Source organism: Carcharodon carcharias, chromosome 4, assembly GCF_017639515.1.
Source record: "Carcharodon carcharias isolate sCarCar2 chromosome 4, sCarCar2.pri, whole genome shotgun sequence".
In the NCBI taxonomy this organism is placed as follows: Eukaryota; Metazoa; Chordata; class Chondrichthyes; order Lamniformes; family Lamnidae; genus Carcharodon; species Carcharodon carcharias.
Window position 1 is genome coordinate 136,776,241 of NC_054470.1, and position 19,564 is coordinate 136,795,804.

Consider the following 19,564-nt stretch of genomic DNA (forward strand, 5'->3'; position numbering starts at 1 on the left):
TGCATTCTGGTGGGGGCGGTGGCGGTGGCGGGAGTGGGACCTCAACATTGCACCCTCTGGTGGAGTGTAGAATTACTGACAGCAGCTCCTGGATTTTGGCATTATTCTGAGCATGTGTGCATCCTGAGTTCACTGTCAGTTTTGATGGAGTAATAAAGGCAAAAGCTAACAGTTTCGCCATCATTACCACTGCAAAATGCATGCCAATAAATTCAATTTCAATCAACGAACTATCGCAGGATGGCAATTTTCTTTCTGTTTGTGCATAATATAGGTGCACAGTTGAAGAATAATCTCACTTGTAAACATAAATACGTGCAGAAATTATTTCTGCATGCATTTATTTTTATAAGTGAGAATATTCTTCATTTGATTTTTGAATCTTAAAGATGATTTTTTTTATATTCCCACTATGTTCTTAAAAATTTGAACAGAGAATTTATGAAAATCTGTTACCACAGTAATTTAAATTGTTAAGTACTTCTTGCTATATAGTTAAGTAGTTAATCAATTGTGATTTTGATTGGAAGAACTGTTGAAACATCTTTATATAAAAGCAAAAAACTGTGGATGCTGGAAATCCAAAACAAAATTAAAAATACCTGGAAAAACTCAGCAGGTCTGGCAGCATCTGTGGAGAGGAACACAGTTAATGTTTCAAGTCCGTACGACTCTTCAACAGAACTAAGTAAAAATAGAAGAGAGGTGAAATATAAGCTGGTTTAAGGGGGTGGGACAAGTAGAGCTGGATAGAGGGCCAGTGATAGCCAAAAGATATCATAGACAAAAGGACAAAGAGGTATTGTAGGTGTGTTGAAATATCTTTCTTGTGTGTAATGATAAATATTTTATCTACTGAGCTGTCACTAACATAAAGTTCATTTATGCAAAACATGTCTGTGTTTGTGGAACAAAAGGCCTGAGCCCAATGTTAAGTTTTTGGTGCTGCATTTGACATGTAGGGTGGTCTTTTGAAATTCATCTATCAAGTTGTCTTATCATTATTGGGAACAAATTACTGAAATCTCTAGTTCTGTAAAGACTGAAACTTATTTATAGACTCGGGTCATTGCCCAGCACCCAGACTCTGAAGCCAAAGATTTACCTAAATGACACTTCCTAATTGAAGCAGATTGATTAGACTGCTAACAGTTGAATTCTTCCTGTATGAAATCCATTATATCCCTTCTAAGTGGAGACTTATGGCTGCTCACAATGAAATCCTTTGACGAAGAGTTTCAGGGGCTGTGTATACAGCTATGGAATCATATTTCACGAGGCTGGGAACTGCTTACAGTATATGGTAACTTATTTGCCTCACTTAACACACACAAGCATTTACAAAGGTCTGTCTGACAAGTGAATCACTAAGAAACCAAACCACAGGCAGTGTGGTGTTCATTTTCATTTTACCTGTTCAGTTTTAAGAAAAGCATCTTTGATTCTGCCGAAGTATTGGTTTCAGTGTACCTAAATTTCAACACGTAAAAGCTCTTAAGATCTTTCTTCCCAGTTTAAAGTGGTGTATTATCCAGTTCATTTTGACAAAGCACTTTTAAGTAGTTGTCTAATCAGTGGATTTTGTTTCAGTCGTTCTAATTGCTTTATATTTAATTTTTAATTAAAGAATACGTGATTAGGTATTTTATGTTTATGTCACTATATTGCTAAGTTTTATCAGGATGAATAGAAATTGGTACATGAAAAATGATCTTTGGTATCATAATTGCAGGAATATAATAATATAATAACTGGCTTAAAAAGTAAAATAATCAGCAACATAAAACTTTAGCTACTTTGACAAGTTTGCACTTATTCTCCTTGTTTTTTTAAAATATTGGTAAGATATACGTAGTCAGCAATGAAAATCTGCTTTTCTGTTACTCGCTCAGCTTCTAAACTTAATTCAAAAATTGTAGGTCAGAAAATACTGTTGGTATTTTTAGTGGACAATTGCTGAGCAATTGTGACATTTTGTAACCTGTTATTTTAATGGATGTGTTAAAATAGTGAACAGAAAAATTTCATATGAATGTGATCAAAATTGCCAACGGTAACTTGAAACATTAAACCATGCCCTCACAGCCCTGTGCTGCATCAAGGAAAGCAACATTGAAGAAGGGACATTGTTTGCACATCTCAAATTCATTCTTGAACTTCCTCTTCTTTTTGCTTTCTCCAAAGTGCATCTATTCATTGGGCCTTCATATACTGGAGTTGATATTGTGTCATGTAGGTCTTCATCACTCTTTTTTAATTCATTCACAGGATATGGGCTTCATTGGCTGGGCCAGCATTTATTGTCCATCCCACTTGCTTTTGGGAAGGTGGTGGTGAGCTGACTTCTTGAACCGCTGAAGTCCATGTGGTGTAGGTATACCCAAAATGCTGTTAGGAAGGGAGTTCTAGGATTTTGACCAGCAACAGTGAAGGAACAGCAATATATTTCCAAGTCAGGATGGAGAGTGACTTGGAGGGGAACTTACAGGTGATGGTGTTCCCATCTATCTGCTGCCCTGGTCCTTCTAGATGGTAGTGGTCGTAGGTTTGGCAGGTGCTGTCTAAGGATCCTTGGTGAATTCCTGCAGTGCTTCTTATAAATGGTACACGCTGCTGCTACTGTGCGTTGGTGGTGGAAGGAGTGAATGTTTGTGGATGTGGTGACAATCAAGCAGGTTGCTTTGTCCTGGATGGTGCCAAGCTTCTTGAGTGTGCTGGAAGCTGAACTCATCCAGGTAAGTGGGGAGTATTCCATCATACTCCTGACTTGTGCCTTGTAGATGGTGGACAGGTTTTGGGGAGTCAGGAGGTGGTTTACTCATCACAGGATTCCTAGCTTCTGACCTGCTCTTGTAACCACAGCATTTAGATGGCTAGTCCAGTTTAGTTTCTGGTCAATGGTTAACACCCCCCCCCCCCCCCCCCCCAGGATGTTGATAGTGGTGGATTCAGTGATGGTAATGCCTTTGAACTTCAAAGGGTGATGTTTAGATTCTCTCTTGTTGGAGATGGTCATTGCTTGTCACATGTGTGGCACGAATGTTACTTGCCACTTGTCAGTCCAAGCCTAGATATTGTCCCGGTTTTGCTACATTTGAACATGGACTGCTTCAGTGTCCGAGGAGTCACGAGTGGTGCTGAACATTGTGCAATCACCAGTGCACATCTGCCACTTCTTACCTTATGATGGAAGGAAGATCATTGATGAAGCAGCTGAAGATGGTTGCACCTAGGACACTACTGTGAGGAACTCCTGCAGTGATGTTCTGGAGCTGAGATGACTGATCTCCAACAACGACAACCATCTTCCTTTGTGCTAGATATGACTCCATGCAGCGGAGAGTTTTCCCCCTGATTTCCATTGACTCCAATTTTGCTAGGGTCCCTTGATGCCAACTCAGTAAAATGTGGCCTTGATGTCAAGGGCGGTCACTGGCACCTCACCTTGGGAGTTCAGCTGTTCTGTAATGTTTGAACCAGGGCTGTAATGAGGTCTAGAGCTGAGTAGCCCTGGCGGAACCCAAACTGCGCGCCAGTGAGCAGGTCATTGCTAAGTAAGTGCTGCTTGATAGTACTGTTGTTGACCCCTTCCATTACTTTACTGAGGATGGAGAGTAGACTGATAGGGCAGTAATTGGCGGGGTTGGATTTGTCCTGCATTTTTTGTACAGGACATACCTGGGCAATTTTCTACACAGCTGGGTAGGTGCCAATGTTGTAGCAGTACTGGAACAGCTTGGCTAGGGGTGCAGCAAGTTCTGGAGCACAAGTCTTCAGTACTATTGCTGGGATATTTTCAGACCCCATAGCCTTTGCACTATCCAGTGCCTTCAGCCGTTTCTTGATTTCACGTGGAGTGAATTGAATTAGACCTCTGGAGGAGGCCTAGATGGATCATCCACTCAGCACTTTGACTGAAGATTGTAACAAATGCTTCAGCCTTATCTTTTGCAATGATGTGCTGGGCTCCCCCATCATTGAGGATGGGGACATGTGTGGAGCTGCCAGGCATTGGACACCAAAGCCGGAAGTGAAACGATAATGAGCTGGCTGGATTAAGTAGCCACAGATTAGATAGGCTGAACTTTCTTCCATGTTTCCCACTCAATGTCTGACCTCCTTTGCTCTGAATGCATCATGGTACTGGGTTTGTAACCCCAAGATCAAGAGTTCAAATCTCACAATGGCAAACTATGAAACAATGTAACTTCATCTGAAACAGATTGAAACGGGTTTGTACTCGAAAGAGTTACTTCTTAATTTATTTGAAAAACCTTTAGTTCACGGACTCTCAGGACACGTGCCCTTTTTGCGGTCTTGTGGAGTCCGTGGACCATGTATACATAGGGTGTTGTAGTCTGCATTCCCTTTTTAGTTATTTGAAAAACCTTTTATTGATGTTTTGTTTGCACTTCAGCCCCACGCTCCTGATCTATGGGCACCCGGTGCGGAAGGGGGTCGGGAAGGAGGAGGACCTCCTCGTGAACCTGCTCCTGGGCCTGGCCAAGTTGGCCATTAACAGGTCCAGGCAGCGGGCGATCGACGGGGGAGTCCCGCCCGATTGTTTGTCCTTCTTCCGCAGCTACGTTCGCTGCCGGATGTCCCTGGAGAGGGAGCACGCGGTGTCTGCTGGCACTCTCGAGGCCTTCCGTGCTCAGTGGGCACCGCGGGGACAGGGGTGTTTTGTTGACCCCTTTAATCACATTTTGATTTAAAGTTTGTAAGGTTCCTTTAAACTTTTGTCCTTGGTTTTACAGCTGACCTGAATTAGGGGCTGTGCCTGATTTATCCCAATTTTGTTGATTTGGTTTACTTGTTTTCATTTAAAAGATTATCAAGTTAATATCAGGGACTTTGACCTCAAATACAATTTAGCTCATTTCCTTAATGACCAAAGGTATGGATACTTTATATTAACAAAAACAACTTTTATTAAAAATTAACACATTTATAGCTACAAATTATAAAATAATTATAAATTATATGAATATTCCTTCTGCTATGAACTAAATTCAAAAATGAGAAGATGCTATCAGTACACTTCCCATGATGCTACTCACGGGAAGTTGGCAGATAGAGCTTCTGGTTTATTTACTTATAAAGCTTTTCAGTTGGTGTTTGCCTGTGTCTATATGACTTGTTCTCTGTGTCTTTCTGTTTGTTCTGTTTTGTTCATGTCACTTTCCCTTAGTATTTCTTATGTTGTCTTTCATTCTTGTTTGTTTTCTTTTGCTTTTGGGTGTGAGGTAATGCATTGCATGATGATGAATGGAGACGCTGAAGGGAACAAACTATGTTTTCTGCTGGTATTGGGAAGAACGTAATGGGTGGGAGAAGATTGATAACAAAATAGGGGTACCTGGCTAAGGCTGCTGGTATGAATGAAAATGAGCCATTTAGAGGGTGTTTGACAACTGGGTGTAAGTGCTAAGCTTGGCATAAAAAAGCAGCCTGAAGCAGCAGCTGCAAAGCAGCATGGCGCCATAGGTTACTGAATAGTTTGCAACACCTAGTTTCACTGATGGTGTAGAAACATAAATAAATTAGTTCCATGAACAAAGCTACACAACGAGTGGGATGAAGTCCAGAAAAAATGAGCAGCCTGTCGAGAACAGTTGAATCAGCAAGACAGATCCATGAATTGTGCTGAATTTCAGTGAGTTGTGTAGAAGATCATCTATGTGCCCATGCAGAACTAAGCATTAGGCGTATGTGCAATCTTGCTAAAAGGCAGAGGGAGGTGGGAGTTCATCTCGAGGAGTGGGAGCAACGAGGCTTCAAAAGAGGCATGGAGAATAAGAGTTCACCCTGGAAAGGAGCGAGAGCGACTGGGGCTATCCACTGCCAGTTTCCAGTCCAAACTGGCATTCTAAAAGAAAAATCGAGGTGTGACATCAAAGGAAAGCAGGTGATTTGCTGGTGAGTATCCATTGGCTTTGCTTGTTTATCTTTCAAAACTTGTAATTTATTAGTAATTGTAAGGTTTTATGAGTCGTAACAAGGTTTACTAACAGTAATAAAGCTCATTGGGGTAGGAAGGTTTATTAATCATAAATTTAAAAAAATAATTCACACGTAATAAAGATGGCAGGGCAGGCGATGTGTTGTGACTGCAGAATGTTAGATTTCCTGGATGCTAGTGTGATCCAGGGCAAACACGTCTGCAGCTGAAGGAGCTGCAGCTCAGAGTCATTGAACTAGATGCTGAGCTGCAGACATTGCGATGCAGCAAGGAGGGGAAAAGTTACCTGCACACTTTGCTCCTGGAGGCAGTCACACCGCTTAGGCTAGGGTCGTCTAATTTGGTCAGTGGTCAGGGTCAGGAGGAGTGACTGCAAGTAAGGCAGGTAAGGGGGTTGAGAAGATAGAAGTGAAGGAGCTTCAGCCCTTGCAATTGTCCAACACATTCGAGGTGCTTGTAGCCTCAATGGACAAAAGTGGGGGCTGCAGGTGGATGACCATGAACTGACCATGGTACCATGGTATAGAAAGTCATTCAAGTGGTGGAAGTTAATAGGAACGTAGTAGTAGTAATGAAAAGTATAGTCAGTGGGGTTGACAGTTCTCAGCAGCCAAGAGCCATAATCCTGCCCGGTGTCAGGGTTTGGGACATCTACTCTGGGCTGAAAAGTAGTGAGAGGGGATGGATCCAGTGATCATAGTCCATGGGTGCCAACAACTTAGGGAGGACTAGGAAAGAGGCTCTGCTTGTCGAGTATGAGCAGCTAGGGGCTAAATTAAAAAACAGAACCTCAAAGGTAATAATCTTTTGATTATGACCTGAACCATGAGCAAACTGGCATAGGGTAAATAAGATTAGAGGGTTGAATATGTGTCTCAAAGATTGGTGTGGGAGGAATGGGTTTTGATTCATGGGGCATTGGTATCAGTACTGGGGAATATGGGAGTTGTACCATTGGAACGGCCTTCATCTGAACCAGTGTTCTGGCAAGCCATATAACTAGGGCAGTGGAGAGGGCTTTAAACTAAATACTGGGGGGTGAAGGATCAAATATAAAAAGAAGAGATAAATTAAAGTGAAAAGAAAAGGCAAGAGAGCAAGGTAGCATTAAGGGAAATGATAAGAAGAGCATGACAGTAATTGACAAAGCGTATAGACTTAAGAGTGAGCCACCAAATAGACTAGAGACTACGAAAATAGTGTGAACGAGGGAACTAAAGGCTTGCATCTAAATGTATGTAGCATTCATAACAAAACTGATGAATTGGTAGCTCCAACATAAAGAAAAGAGTATGAGAGAAAGCTAGCTAGAACTATAAAAACATAGTAAGAGTTTCTATATGTAGTTAAAAAGGAAATGAGTAACTAGAGTGAGTGTTGGCCCTCTAGAAAATTAATAATGGGAAATAAGGAAATGGTGGCTGAATTGAACTTCTGCCTCTTAATATGCCGTTTCTTCTCATATCTTGTACGATGTATGTATTGAAGAACTTAATCTTTTAATCATTTATTTCTTACTATTTTAATGACACAGTTCAAAAGTGTTTCAAAAAATACAGTTGGACCATATTATACAACTTGTGATCATAAAGGCTTGAAGGAGGAGTCACTTAGGCTGGTAATGGCCAGGCAAGATAGGGAAAATAACAACGGCATAAATAGGACAGAAGACTGGTGTTCTAAAAGTGCAGTTTTAGTAGACATTAATCAGAGAAAAACATAGCATGGAATGATGCATTCACCCATATAATGCCTGTGCTAGCTCTTGGAAAAAGCTATTAAATTAGCCCAACTCCCCTGGCTTTTCCTCATAACCCTGCAACTTTTCTCCCCTTAAAGTATTTATACAATTCCCTGTTGACTGTTACTACTGAATCTCCTTTCACCATCCTTCCAGGCAGTGCTTTCCAGATCATCCTAACTCACTTTGTATATTTTTTCTGCAGCTCTCTGATTCTTTTGCCAATTACTTTAAATCTATATCTGCTTACCGATCCTTCTGTCACTGGAAACAATTTCTCATTTACTGTATCAAAACTAATCATGATTTCCATTTCCATCAAATTTCCACTTAATCTTCTCTACTATCAGGAGAACAATCTCAGCTTCTCTAGCCTCTCTACATAACTGAAGTCCCTTATCCCTGGTACCACAACCAATGGATCAGATCTAATTTCTGCTGTTCTGCCACAGTAAATTGTGAATGATGGTAGACAAATAAACAACTACCTGGTGGAGGAGGCTCCACAAATATCCCCATCTTCAGTGAGGGGGAGCCCAGTACGTTTGCAACCCTCCAGCCAGAAGTGCCGAGTGGATGATCCATCTTGGCTTCCTCCTGAGTTCCCCAACATCACGGATGCCAGTCCTCAGCCAATTCAATTCACTCCATGTGATATCAAGAAATGGCTGACAGCACTGGATATGCAAAGACTATTGTCCCTGACAACATTCCAGCAATAATACTGAAGATTTGTGCTCCAGAACTAGCCACTCCCCTAGCCAGGCTGTTCCAGTACAGCCACAATAATAGCTTCTATCCAGCAATGAGGAAAATTGACCAGGTATGCCCTGTCCACAAAATACAGACAATTACCACCCCATCAGTCTACTCTCGATCACCAGTAAAGTGATTCAAGGAGTCATCAACAGCACTATGAAGTGGCACTTACTCAGCAATGACCTGTTCACTGAAGCTCAGTTTGGGTTCTGTCAGGGCCACTCAGCTCCTGATCTCATTACTGTCTTGGTCCAAACATGGACAAAAGAGCTGAACTCAAGATGTGAGGTGAGAGTGACAAGGCAGAATTTGACCAAATGTGGCATCAAGGAGCCCTAGCCAAATGGAAGTCATTGGGAATCAAGGGGAAAATTCTCCACTGGTTGGAGTCATACCTAGCATAAAGGAAGATGGTTGTGGTTGTTGGAGGTCAATCATCTCAGTCTTGGGACATCGCTGCAGCAGTCCCTTGGTCGTGCCCTAGGCCCAACCATCTTCAACTGTTTCATGAATGACCTTCACTCCATCATAAGGTCAGAAGTGGGAATGTTCGCTGATGATCGCACAATATCCAGCACCATTTGCGACTCCTCGAATACCGAAACAATCCGTGTCCAAATGCAGCAAGACCTGGACATTATTCAGGCTTGGGCTGATAAGTGGCAAGTAACATGTGCCATACAAGGGCCAGACATTGATCATCTCCACAAGAGAGAATCAAACCATATCTCATTAACATTCAATGGCATTGCCATTGCTGATTCCCTCACTATCAACATCCTGGGGGTTACATTGACCAGAAACTGAACTGGACTAGCCATGTAAATCTTGTGGCTACAAGAGCAGGTCAGAGGCTGGAAATTCTGCAGAGAGTAACTCACCTCCTGACTCCCCAAGCCTGTCCACCCACTACAAGGCACGAGTCAGGAGTGTGATGAAAAACTGTACACTTGCCTGGATGAGTGCAGCTTTACCTAGAAGGACAAGGGAAGCAGATGCATGAGACTATCACCACCTGAAAGTTCCCCTCCAAGTCATACACTATCTTAAGTTGGAACTGCATCGCCATTCCGTTGCTGATCCTGGGTCAAAATCCTGGAACTTCCTCCCTAACAGCACTGTGGGTGTTCCTACAACACATGGATTGTAGTGGCTCAAGAAGGCAGCATACTACCAGCTTCGCAAGTGAAATTAGGAATGGGTAATGAATGCTGGCTTAGCCAGCGACACATGCATCTGATGAACAAATATAAAAAAAAATTTCTGGTAAATTTCTCCTTCCTAAGTAATTACATTACTTCCTAATATATGGTGCTCAGGAGTGAACACAATACTCCAGTTGTAGCCTTAACTGACTTTTATAAACCTTTATAAAGGTTTAATATAACATGCTTGTTTTTGTGCTCATTGCTTCTGTTTATAAACCAAAGGATCCCCTTTGTTTTTTGAACAGTCTTATCAACTTGTCCTGCCACCTTCAAAAATGTGTACAATTTAAAATTGCACTATTTACTTTATATTGTTTTCCTCATTCTTCCTATCAAAATGAATCACTTCACACTCCTGTGCTAAATTTCACCTGTCATTTGTCTTTCCATTTCAGTAGTCTATGTCCTTCTGAAGTCTGTTGCTATTTTCATTGTTTGCTACATTTCACAGTTTTGTGTTGTCTGCAAACTTTGAAATTATGCTCATATATCCAAGTTCAAGTTATTAGATATCAAAAAGAACAGGCCTAATATTGACCCCCACGAGACATCACTGTGTACTTTCTTCTGGTCTATAAAACAACTTTTGGCACTACTCTGATTTCTGTCATGTAGCCAATATTCTATCCATCTAGCCAATGACCCTTCAATCTCTTGTACTTCAATTTTGCTAAGACGTTTACGTGGTACTTCAACAAACTCCTTTTGAAATCCACATACACCACATCAACTGCATTATTTTCATCAACCCTCTCCGCAAATCAATACCATTTAATTGTGTCAATGTCTGTTAAATCAGAATTTCAGCTGAAGATGTTACAACATAATTTTAGAGCCTTGAAGACTAGTTTTAAGTTTTGGGAATATTTACTTGAGCCTCAGGAATTCATTCTTGTAGCATTTTAAAACTTGCTTCAGTGATCTCAAAGGCTTTTATTATTGAACTTGAATGTTGCTAATAAAGGTAGACATGTTGCCAAAGCTTTTCATCTTGCATTCATCTGGACAAATGCAAGAATGCCATATTTCAAACAATCACAACAGTTATTCTACAGGAGCAGAGGGTACTGATTGGTTTATACATCAACTCTAACCGAGGCATTGCCATGGAGAACCAAAGGTTCCCAAACTTCATAAAAGGTGCAAGGTTTGAACATATTTCTTTTAATTGCAGAGTATGGGTCCGTCAACTAATTATCTTAAATTGGTTGATAGTTTAGCTATTAGCACACGCCAGCTTGTTTAGCAAGTGTCACCCAATCATGGAATCACGATTAGATATTTTGTTTTGGGTTTTACAAGTGTGGGCTGGTGGAGTACAGCCTGTACCCTGCCTATTATGAACAACCAAAGGTATATGCTGTTTGATTCAATCAGCCAGTTCTTGTGATGTATGACTTACGTACCTGGCATTGTACCAGCACTGAAATTCATACACAGCGTTGCCCAATTGTGCGGTAGACAGAATGTCTTCTTGGACTGACAGCAGGGTCCTGTCGGTGGAAAATACTGCTCATGTAGCCACTGCAAAGTAGCAGTGTAAAATGGCTTGCTTAACTTATTGTTCAAATTTCTAGATACTTTGCCTTTTTAGGGTAATTTGAGGTAGACCGGTCACCTTCGGGTCCAAAAGTGGCAACCTTTGGCCCATTTGCAAATTTACATGATACACAGTGAACAATGATCTGATTGTCCTGCGGGATAGCTTTGATGCGCTCTATTTCTGCATCAAGTTTGCAAGGTTAACAAATGGACCTGTTTACAAGATTGCTGGGAAGACCAATCTTATAGTGCATGCAGCTAGCCGAATTCCAAAGTGTTTACTGACTAGGGAAACTAGGCATGAGATAGATAGTAGCCGAGAACCCATTAGTGGATTTCTCAACTAGGCAAATGTCATGACCATGGATCATAGCCCGAATTACTTAGGGGCATATTGAACTTTTAAGTAAGTTTTTTTTAAAAAGGGCCTTTAAGCAAAAGACTGTAAAGTAACCATTCGCTTGAAAATTCCTGTATGGATTACACTTGACCAACTAGTCCAGAGAGAGTGGAATGTTGCACCTAAAAAGGTGTTAAGGCCTCCTTCAGACAGAGATACTTCAAAGGAAGAGATGCAATGCAAAATAGACTGATTACCATCTCAGCAGAAATCATCTTCTGTTGAGTTATATCCCAGACAGTGGATATGACCTAGGTTGAAAGAAAGCAGTTTCTGGGTGCAAGACATGTTTATTTTTTCCTTCCAGGAATACAAAAGAAAGGGGTTAAAAGCCAACTGCAACCCTGGTCTCTGTGTGCTAGTCTGGTGTTCTAGTTCTACTGTGCTAGTATGTGCTGTGAAGGCTACAGCTGAAGAACTAGGCATCCCTGTGCTTGCAGGTTAAAAAAAAAAGCCTCTCTCTCTGATTGCTAGAAGCAAGTCACAAGTCAGCAAAGCCACAGTCAAAAAGAAAACAGGACTACCCCTTTCAGCTAACCTGAAAAAACAAGAATTTCCAAACCAACTGCCCAACAGCCCAAAGTCGGCTCTACCAGAATCATCCAACTTAAGGGCTGCAATGTTTCATCATCAACTCCTCACAGACAAGCCAAAGACTGATTTGTATATCTTTTTTAACATTTATTTTTGGACATGCTTCTCATTTCTAATTTGTGTGTATGTGTGTTGCATTTTTATTATTTTTTCACGTGTTTTAGTAACTAATAAACTTTCTTTTTCTTTGACTCAAGAAAGTTTGGTCAAATTGGCTCCTTCTAAAACATATAAATACGTTTAGCCTGGGAAAAGGTATCCACGAGGGAAGGGATCTTTTAAAATTAACCTTGTTACGACTAACCAAGGGGATTGAATAAAGAAGGGGAGCCAATTCATCCCTCTTCACACGTGAACATAACAATTTGGGATACTTTGTCCGGGATCGTGACAAATTGGCGGGGTTGGTGGGGGGGGTGGTGGGAGGACCTCGCCCGGGGATCGGTCGTAACACATGTTGGGATTTTTATAGCCTACATGCCTATCCATCTGCCTTGGTGTCCTTGGATAGTATACAGGGAGATCAGATTTGGAAAAGAAATATGGAATGTAATTTTAAGAATGCAGTTTAATTTCGATAAGTTTGCAGATGAGATAGTGGGATCTGATGAGGGAATTGAGAGCTACAAACAGCCCAAGACAGTATTTGCCAGTAGGCAAAGCTGTGCTGGCTAAAATTAACTATGGGAAGTGCAAATTGGAGAAAAAATGGTAGGTCACTTTACATGATAAATGTTATTAACCGAACTGGAGAAAAGACAGATATCTGAGAGGAATCCTGCTGTGGATACCTAAAGAAAAATACCATTTGTTAGGAGTCATTAGAGCATAATGGATCCTTAAAAAATTGTCAGTGGAATTATGATGCTGGAAGAGCAACAAATGGGTATCCAGTGCTGTGTTACCTGCCCTACCCAGCTCCACCCCAACCCCCTGGTTTGGCAGTCATTTGAAATGCGATCATTGGTACCTGGACACCTGACAAAAAATTGCTAAATTTAATAGAAAAATTTAATCCAGAATGCAATTTCAAATTAAAACAGGCATGGAGAAGAAACAGACAGGTACAAGTTCATAAAGAGTCTTGTGTAAGGAAGTACTTTTTTAATACAAAATTTAACAGATATGTGGAATGGTTTCTTCAACAGAATAGTGAAATTTAAAATGTTAGAATTAGTCAAGAAGCTGTTAGATAATATGATGGGGTAATTATAGGTTTCTGTGAAAGGGTAAGCTTAACAAGGCAAATGGATTCCCTCATCTATACTTTGTGAAAAGAGGAAAGATTAAAACAAAATTCACTTTATTATTGCCTGTCCAAGATGTCTGTATTTAAGTTGTCATTCCTTTTACGTGGCCTTGTTACATAAAAGACATTTGATTTGATTTGTTTCTTATATTTCCCCATTCTTATCTTTCAGCATTGAGCAGACAATGAGGGAACTGCAATCAGACCTTAGTAAGCTGTGCATGGGAGAGAAATTGCAGAACACTGGTGATTGCCTACAGTGGTTAAGCAGTTACAGTATTTCCTGTGTCAAGCCATTCACCACTCCATGTGATCAATTGACAAACTTTCTTAAAGCACTGGTAAGTAATTTTTATTTTAATTGTTGAAACATAGTGGAAAAGTTTGCTAGAAAATTATTTGTGACTAAATTCACAAAATTATTGTATTCAAACTTGGAAAAGTATCTTGACATTCATTGTGACATACTTCAAATTAATCTTTAATTAGCAAAGTGTGATGTTTATTTTAATTACTTTTTATTACTTTCAAAAGTTATTTGATTAGTTTGTGTTGTAATACTGGCAGAAAGAAGTATAAAGAAGAATGATGAGTAGGATTATGGGTTTTATGTTGGGATCAAATGGGGGACCCTGATCTCTCACTAAAATGGGAGCAGTCGCACAGCAATGATTTTCCCTGAATTAGCCAATTAGTGGCCAGAGGATGCACTTGCCATCTAACTAAGGATGGCAGGTGGGCCCTGAGAACTGGCAGACCAATACAGCGGAAGGAGCTGCAGCTTGTCATTTAAGATGAGAGTGTGCCTCCAGTTTGCGGTATCCTCTAAACACTTCTAAAACTTTTCAATGAAAAAATGGCCACAGTTGTTGGGCAACTATTTGCAGGGGAAACTCCTCTACATGGTAACCTTTGGCTGTAGCTGTGGCTAGGCAGGTGGGGAAGGCCTCAAATTCTGCCTGGAGTACTGGCTCTCCAGTCTGCCATTGGGAGGCAACTTCTAGACAGTTCTTGACACAGTGGGAGGCCCACAGGCTGACTGGGAAATTCCAGTCAGCCTCTGTTAAATTGCCTTAATTAGCCATTGACTTACCTTAATTGGCTGCCTGCTTTTTGCAGATGGGAAACCCTTTCACCTCCAATCCCACCTCCGGGAACATGGTCCAGGAGTGAGATGGTGCCAGAAAAATGGCCAATGGTACAAATTTATCCACCCACCTGCCTCTGTCCTTATCTCCATATCAGGGTGAAAATACAGTCTGACAAATCTACCTGCCTTTTATAAGTTTTGACTTAGTTTGAGATCCTGTTCTTGGTAGTCAGGTGGACAGAGACACAGCAGCATCAGATTGTGAGTCAGAAGCAGCAGCAAAGTGCTGTTAAATAATGAAAAATAAGTTAAAACTGGTTTCACAAAGTCAGATATGAAGTATTGCTATTCTTCTGCCTTCCCAATTTTCCTGCTCTTTCTAAAGATTAGATTACCTGGAATATTTGGTTTCCAGACATGATTAGCTTATAGGCTGTTCTCTTTAATGGCTACTTTCTGGAGTTTGCAGCATAGAAGTAGGCCATCCTGCCCATTGTGCTGTGCTGGCTCTTTGAAATACCTAACCAGTTAGTTCTTCACTCTTTCCCAATAGTCCTGCAATATCATTTATTCCTCATACATCATGACCTAGAATTTGGACCACATTCATTTTTGGGCAGCAGGGGAACTAGTTTGTCTTGGTCAGGCATGGTGGCAGTTGGGGGAGCACTTGTACCTGCATTCGGATAAATTGCTTACCACCTTTGTCGCAGATAATCCCAAGGGCTATTTTCTCTGAGTATAACCTATGTAGACCATTTTGGAGAAGGGCCTTCAAATAGGCAATGGGCCTCTTAGGTATGCATGTAAAGGCCTTAACATACGCTTCAGGCATGGGTAAAAACATTACTTTTTTAGCCTTATCCAATATGGCAAGCTACGCACTTCTGATTAGAAACTTGTGCACGCTTCCTGCCTGCCATATTGGGACTTGAGTAGTCCAAGCATCCTCCCTCTGCTCTTCCTCAGTGCTGAAGTCTTGTTTAGCAACTTCTGTTTGAAAGCAATTTGTTTAAGGTAGAGATGGGCAACTCAGACAAACTGGCTCATACACCAGTAAGTTTCATGGGTGCTTGTAGCTTCTGATACCCTGCCCAAATAGACATTCTTTATTTATAACTCTGGAAAATAAGTACAAGCAGACAACTCATTTATAAGAACTACCAATAAACTTAATGTTTTTGTTGCCCAGCATACACACCAACATGTACTTTGCATATTGGAGGAAGCACTGAGGCTGTCAAGAGCACACAATGTACTCTGGGTGGGGGACTTCAATGTTTATCACCAAGAATGGCTCGGTAGCACCACTACTGACCGAGTTGGCTGAGTCCTAAAGGACATAGCTGCTAGACTGGGTCTGTGACAGGTAGTGACGGAACCAACAAGGGGGAAAAACATACTTAACCTCATCCTCACCAATCTGCCTGCGACAGATTATCTGGCCAAGACAGCATCAGTAGGAATGACCACTGCACAGTCCTTGTGGAGACGAGGTCCCATCTTCACATTGAGGATACCCTCCATCGTGTTACGTGGCACCATCACCATGCTAAATGGGTTGGATTTCAAACAAATATAGCAACTCTAGACTAGTCAACCATGAGACACTGTGGGCCATCAGTAGCAGCAGAACTATACTCAACCACAATCTGTAACCTCATGGCCCAGCATATCCTCCAGTCTGACATTACCATCAAGCCAGCGGATCAACCCTGGTTCAATGAAGCATGCAGGAGAGCATGCCAGGAGCAGCATGAGGCACACCTAAAAATGAAGTGTCCACCTGGTGAAGCTACAGCTCAAGCCTACTTGCATGCCAGACAGGGTAAGCAGCAAGTGATAGACAGATCGAAGTGATTCCTCAACCAACGGATCAGATCTAAACTTTGTAGCCCTGCCACATCCAGTCGTGAATGGTAATGGACAATTAAACAACTCATTATAGGAGGAGGCTCCAAAAATATCCTCGTCCTCAATGATGGGGGAGCCCATCACATCTGTGCAAAGATAAGGCTTTTGCAACAATCTTCAGCCAGAAGTGCTGAGCGAATGATCCATCTCACTCACCTCCGGAGGTTCCCAGCACCACAGATGCCAGTCTTCATCCAACTCGATTCACTCCATGTGATATCAAGAAATGTCTGAAGGCACTGGATACTGCAAAGGCCATGGTACTGAAGACTTGTGCTCCAGAACATGCCATGCCCCTAGCCAAGTTGTTCCAGTCTAGTTACAACAGTGGCATCTACCTGGCAATGTGAAAAATTGTCGAACTATGTCCTGTACACAAAAGGTAGGACAAATAACCTAGCACAAAGCAAGATGGTTGTGGTTGTTGGAGATCAATCATCTCAGTTCTAGAACACCACTGTAAGAGTTCCACAGGACAGTGTCCTGGGCCCAACCAACTTCAGCTGCTTCATCAATGACTTTCCTTCCATCATAATGTCAAAAGTGGGGATGTTCGCTGATGATTGCACAATTTTCAGCACCATGAAGCAGCATGAAGCAGTACAAATGCAGCAAGACCTGAAAATATCCAGGCTTGGGCTGACAAGCGGCAAGTAACATTCGCGCTATAAGTGCCAGGCAATAACCATTTCCAACAAGGGAGGATCTAAGCATCGCCCCTTGACGTTCAATGGCATTACCATTGCTGAATCCCCCACTATCAACAACCTGGAAGTTACCATTGACCACTGAACTGGACTAGCTATATAAATAGTGTGGCTACAGAGCAGTTCAAAGGCTAGGAATCCTGCGGCGAGTAACTCATCTCCTGACTCCCCATAGCATGTCCACCACCTACAAAGCACAGGTCAGGAGCGTGATGGGATACTCTCCTTGCCTGGATGAGTGCAGCTCCATCAATGCTCAAGAAGCTTGACACCATCCAGGACAAAGCAGCCCACTTGATTGTCACCCCATCCATAAACATTCACTCCCTCCACTGCACAGTGTCAGCAGTGTGTGTCATCTACAAGATGCTCTGCAACAATGCACCAATCCTCCATGGACAACACCTTCCAAACTCCCGACCGCTACCATCTGGAAGGACAAGGGCAGGAGACACATAGGAATACCACCACCTGAATTTGCGCTCCAAGTCACTCACCATCCTGACTTGGAAATATATTGCCGTTACTTCACTTGCTGGGTCAAAATCCTGGCACTCCCTCTCCAACAGCACTGTGGGTATACCTACACCACATGGACTGCAGTAGCTCAAGAAGGCAGATCACCACCATCTTCTCAAAGGCAATTAGGGATGGGCAATAAATGCTGGCCTCGCCAGTGATGCCCATATCCCATGAATAAATTAAAAAAAATTAGGTTAATAAATTGAAATAGTAATTATGGCATGCTTGTGATTTCTCAATGCGCTGTTACCCATTCTTGTCGTGTTATTGTAGTTACAGTTGAGCAAAATCGGGCATTTCCCGACAGAGCATGAGGAAAAATCAGTTGGAAACTCAACTGACACTGTGTCTGTGCACATTGGTTCAAATCAACAATTGAGAGTCTGTATTTACATTGCCTGTTCATTCTCTAAGTCTTATGTACAACACACCCACAGGAAAAAGGGAAAGTTTTGAACCCAAAAGAGGTGAGAAAATGGCATTCACACAGAAAACATATGAAGTAAATGTATTTATGACTGTATTGAGGCAATACAGTAAGAATTATGTGAAAAAGTAGCACACAAAAGAATTTTAAGTCACTTGTGTGAATTTCCTGCTCCAAGGTCCAAGACACTTTCAAGGTCAAGGAGTGGGAATCTTATTTTAAAGTACCATTTCATTGAATGATACAAAAGTTATTCTTTGCTTTTAGTTGTAAATCAACTGCATATTTATAGCTAGAGAAGATTTTGGAAACCATTGTATAAAGTGATATTCCCATTGCACTCAATAATATTCCTAAAGTTGCCTGAGGTGCAATATCTATCTTGTACTGTGAAGCTCTGGTTCCTGATACAGATATCATCATTATACCTGTCAGGAAGAAACAGTAACTGGTTACTGCTGACGTCAGTCCTATAGTTATCAATGAGTATTTATTCTTGTCTCTTTTTTTATTACAAGCTTCACTTTCTGAAGACTGAAGAAGGCCCGGAAGAAATGATCATGCAGCTACTCCTGGATCTCTCTGCTGAGTGTGGTGTTGTGTTTCCATTGAATTCATATGGAGCTTCATTTCATGTTCCTTCTACGACATCAGTTCATGCCGTTGAGTTCAATGATTCTCTTGATGCCCTGTCTGTGTGGGATGACGTGAGGTTACACCTTCGCAGGTTCTTAGTTGATAAGCTTCAAAATTGTCAAGAAATGAATAACATGCTTCCAAATATTCAATTCAAAGCACAGTGCCTTCAGCGGCTTCTATTTCTGTACCCAGAAACTGAAGTTCTAACCAAATATCAAAGTATCCAGTGCAAATCTGTGCAAGATCTGCTGCAGAATAGTGTCTTAACCAACAGCGATGATATCAGTTTTGACAAAGTAGCTCATGGGTTTGAAAGCTCGATTCCTGTGGTGTGTACAATGATGAGACAAGATTTGTATGCTTTACGTACACTTGTGGAGGATTCTAAAGTATTGAAATTTATTAATGATGCGTACTTACAGAATATTGCAGAAACACTCTACATTGTAACAGAAAAACTTGGTGAACAACAGCTGAGGAAAAACGTGCAACATTTGAAGACAAACAAAAGCTTAAGCAAACAAAAAGGAGCAGTACGGATTATGGGTTAGTGCTTTCCATTGCTATTTATTTTGGCAGAAAGAGCTTTAATATGTTTACTGGTTGCATAGATATTTCTTTAGTTAAATGAATGCTCATTACATTGTCAGCCTTGACTCACTGGTAACACTCTCACTTCTGAATCAGAAGGCTGAAGCCCTACACTCCAGGCTAACAATTCACTGAAGTACTAGGGCACTGCTACATTGTCGAAGGTGTCATCTTTGGATTAAACATTAAACCTAGGCTTTGTCTGTCCCCTCGGATGGC

The 19,564-nt window shown here is 41.4% G+C and overlaps 1 protein-coding gene across 2 annotated transcripts in view; it reads left to right on the forward strand.

Moving 5' to 3' along the window:
- Positions 1 to 19,564, forward strand: part of kiaa0825 (KIAA0825 ortholog) — a 608,024-nt gene that overhangs the window by 93,606 nt on the left and 494,854 nt on the right. Inside the window, exons 3-5 of one of the 2 annotated variants that reach the window (XM_041185962.1) lie at positions 13,628 to 13,796; positions 18,634 to 19,083; positions 19,177 to 19,300. In XM_041185962.1, coding sequence (XP_041041896.1) covers positions 13,628 to 13,796; positions 18,634 to 19,083; positions 19,177 to 19,300 — 743 coding nt within the window. Of the gene's footprint in view, positions 1 to 13,627; positions 13,797 to 18,633; positions 19,301 to 19,564 lie in introns of both variants that reach the window. The other variant, XM_041185961.1, reaches the window with a different exon arrangement.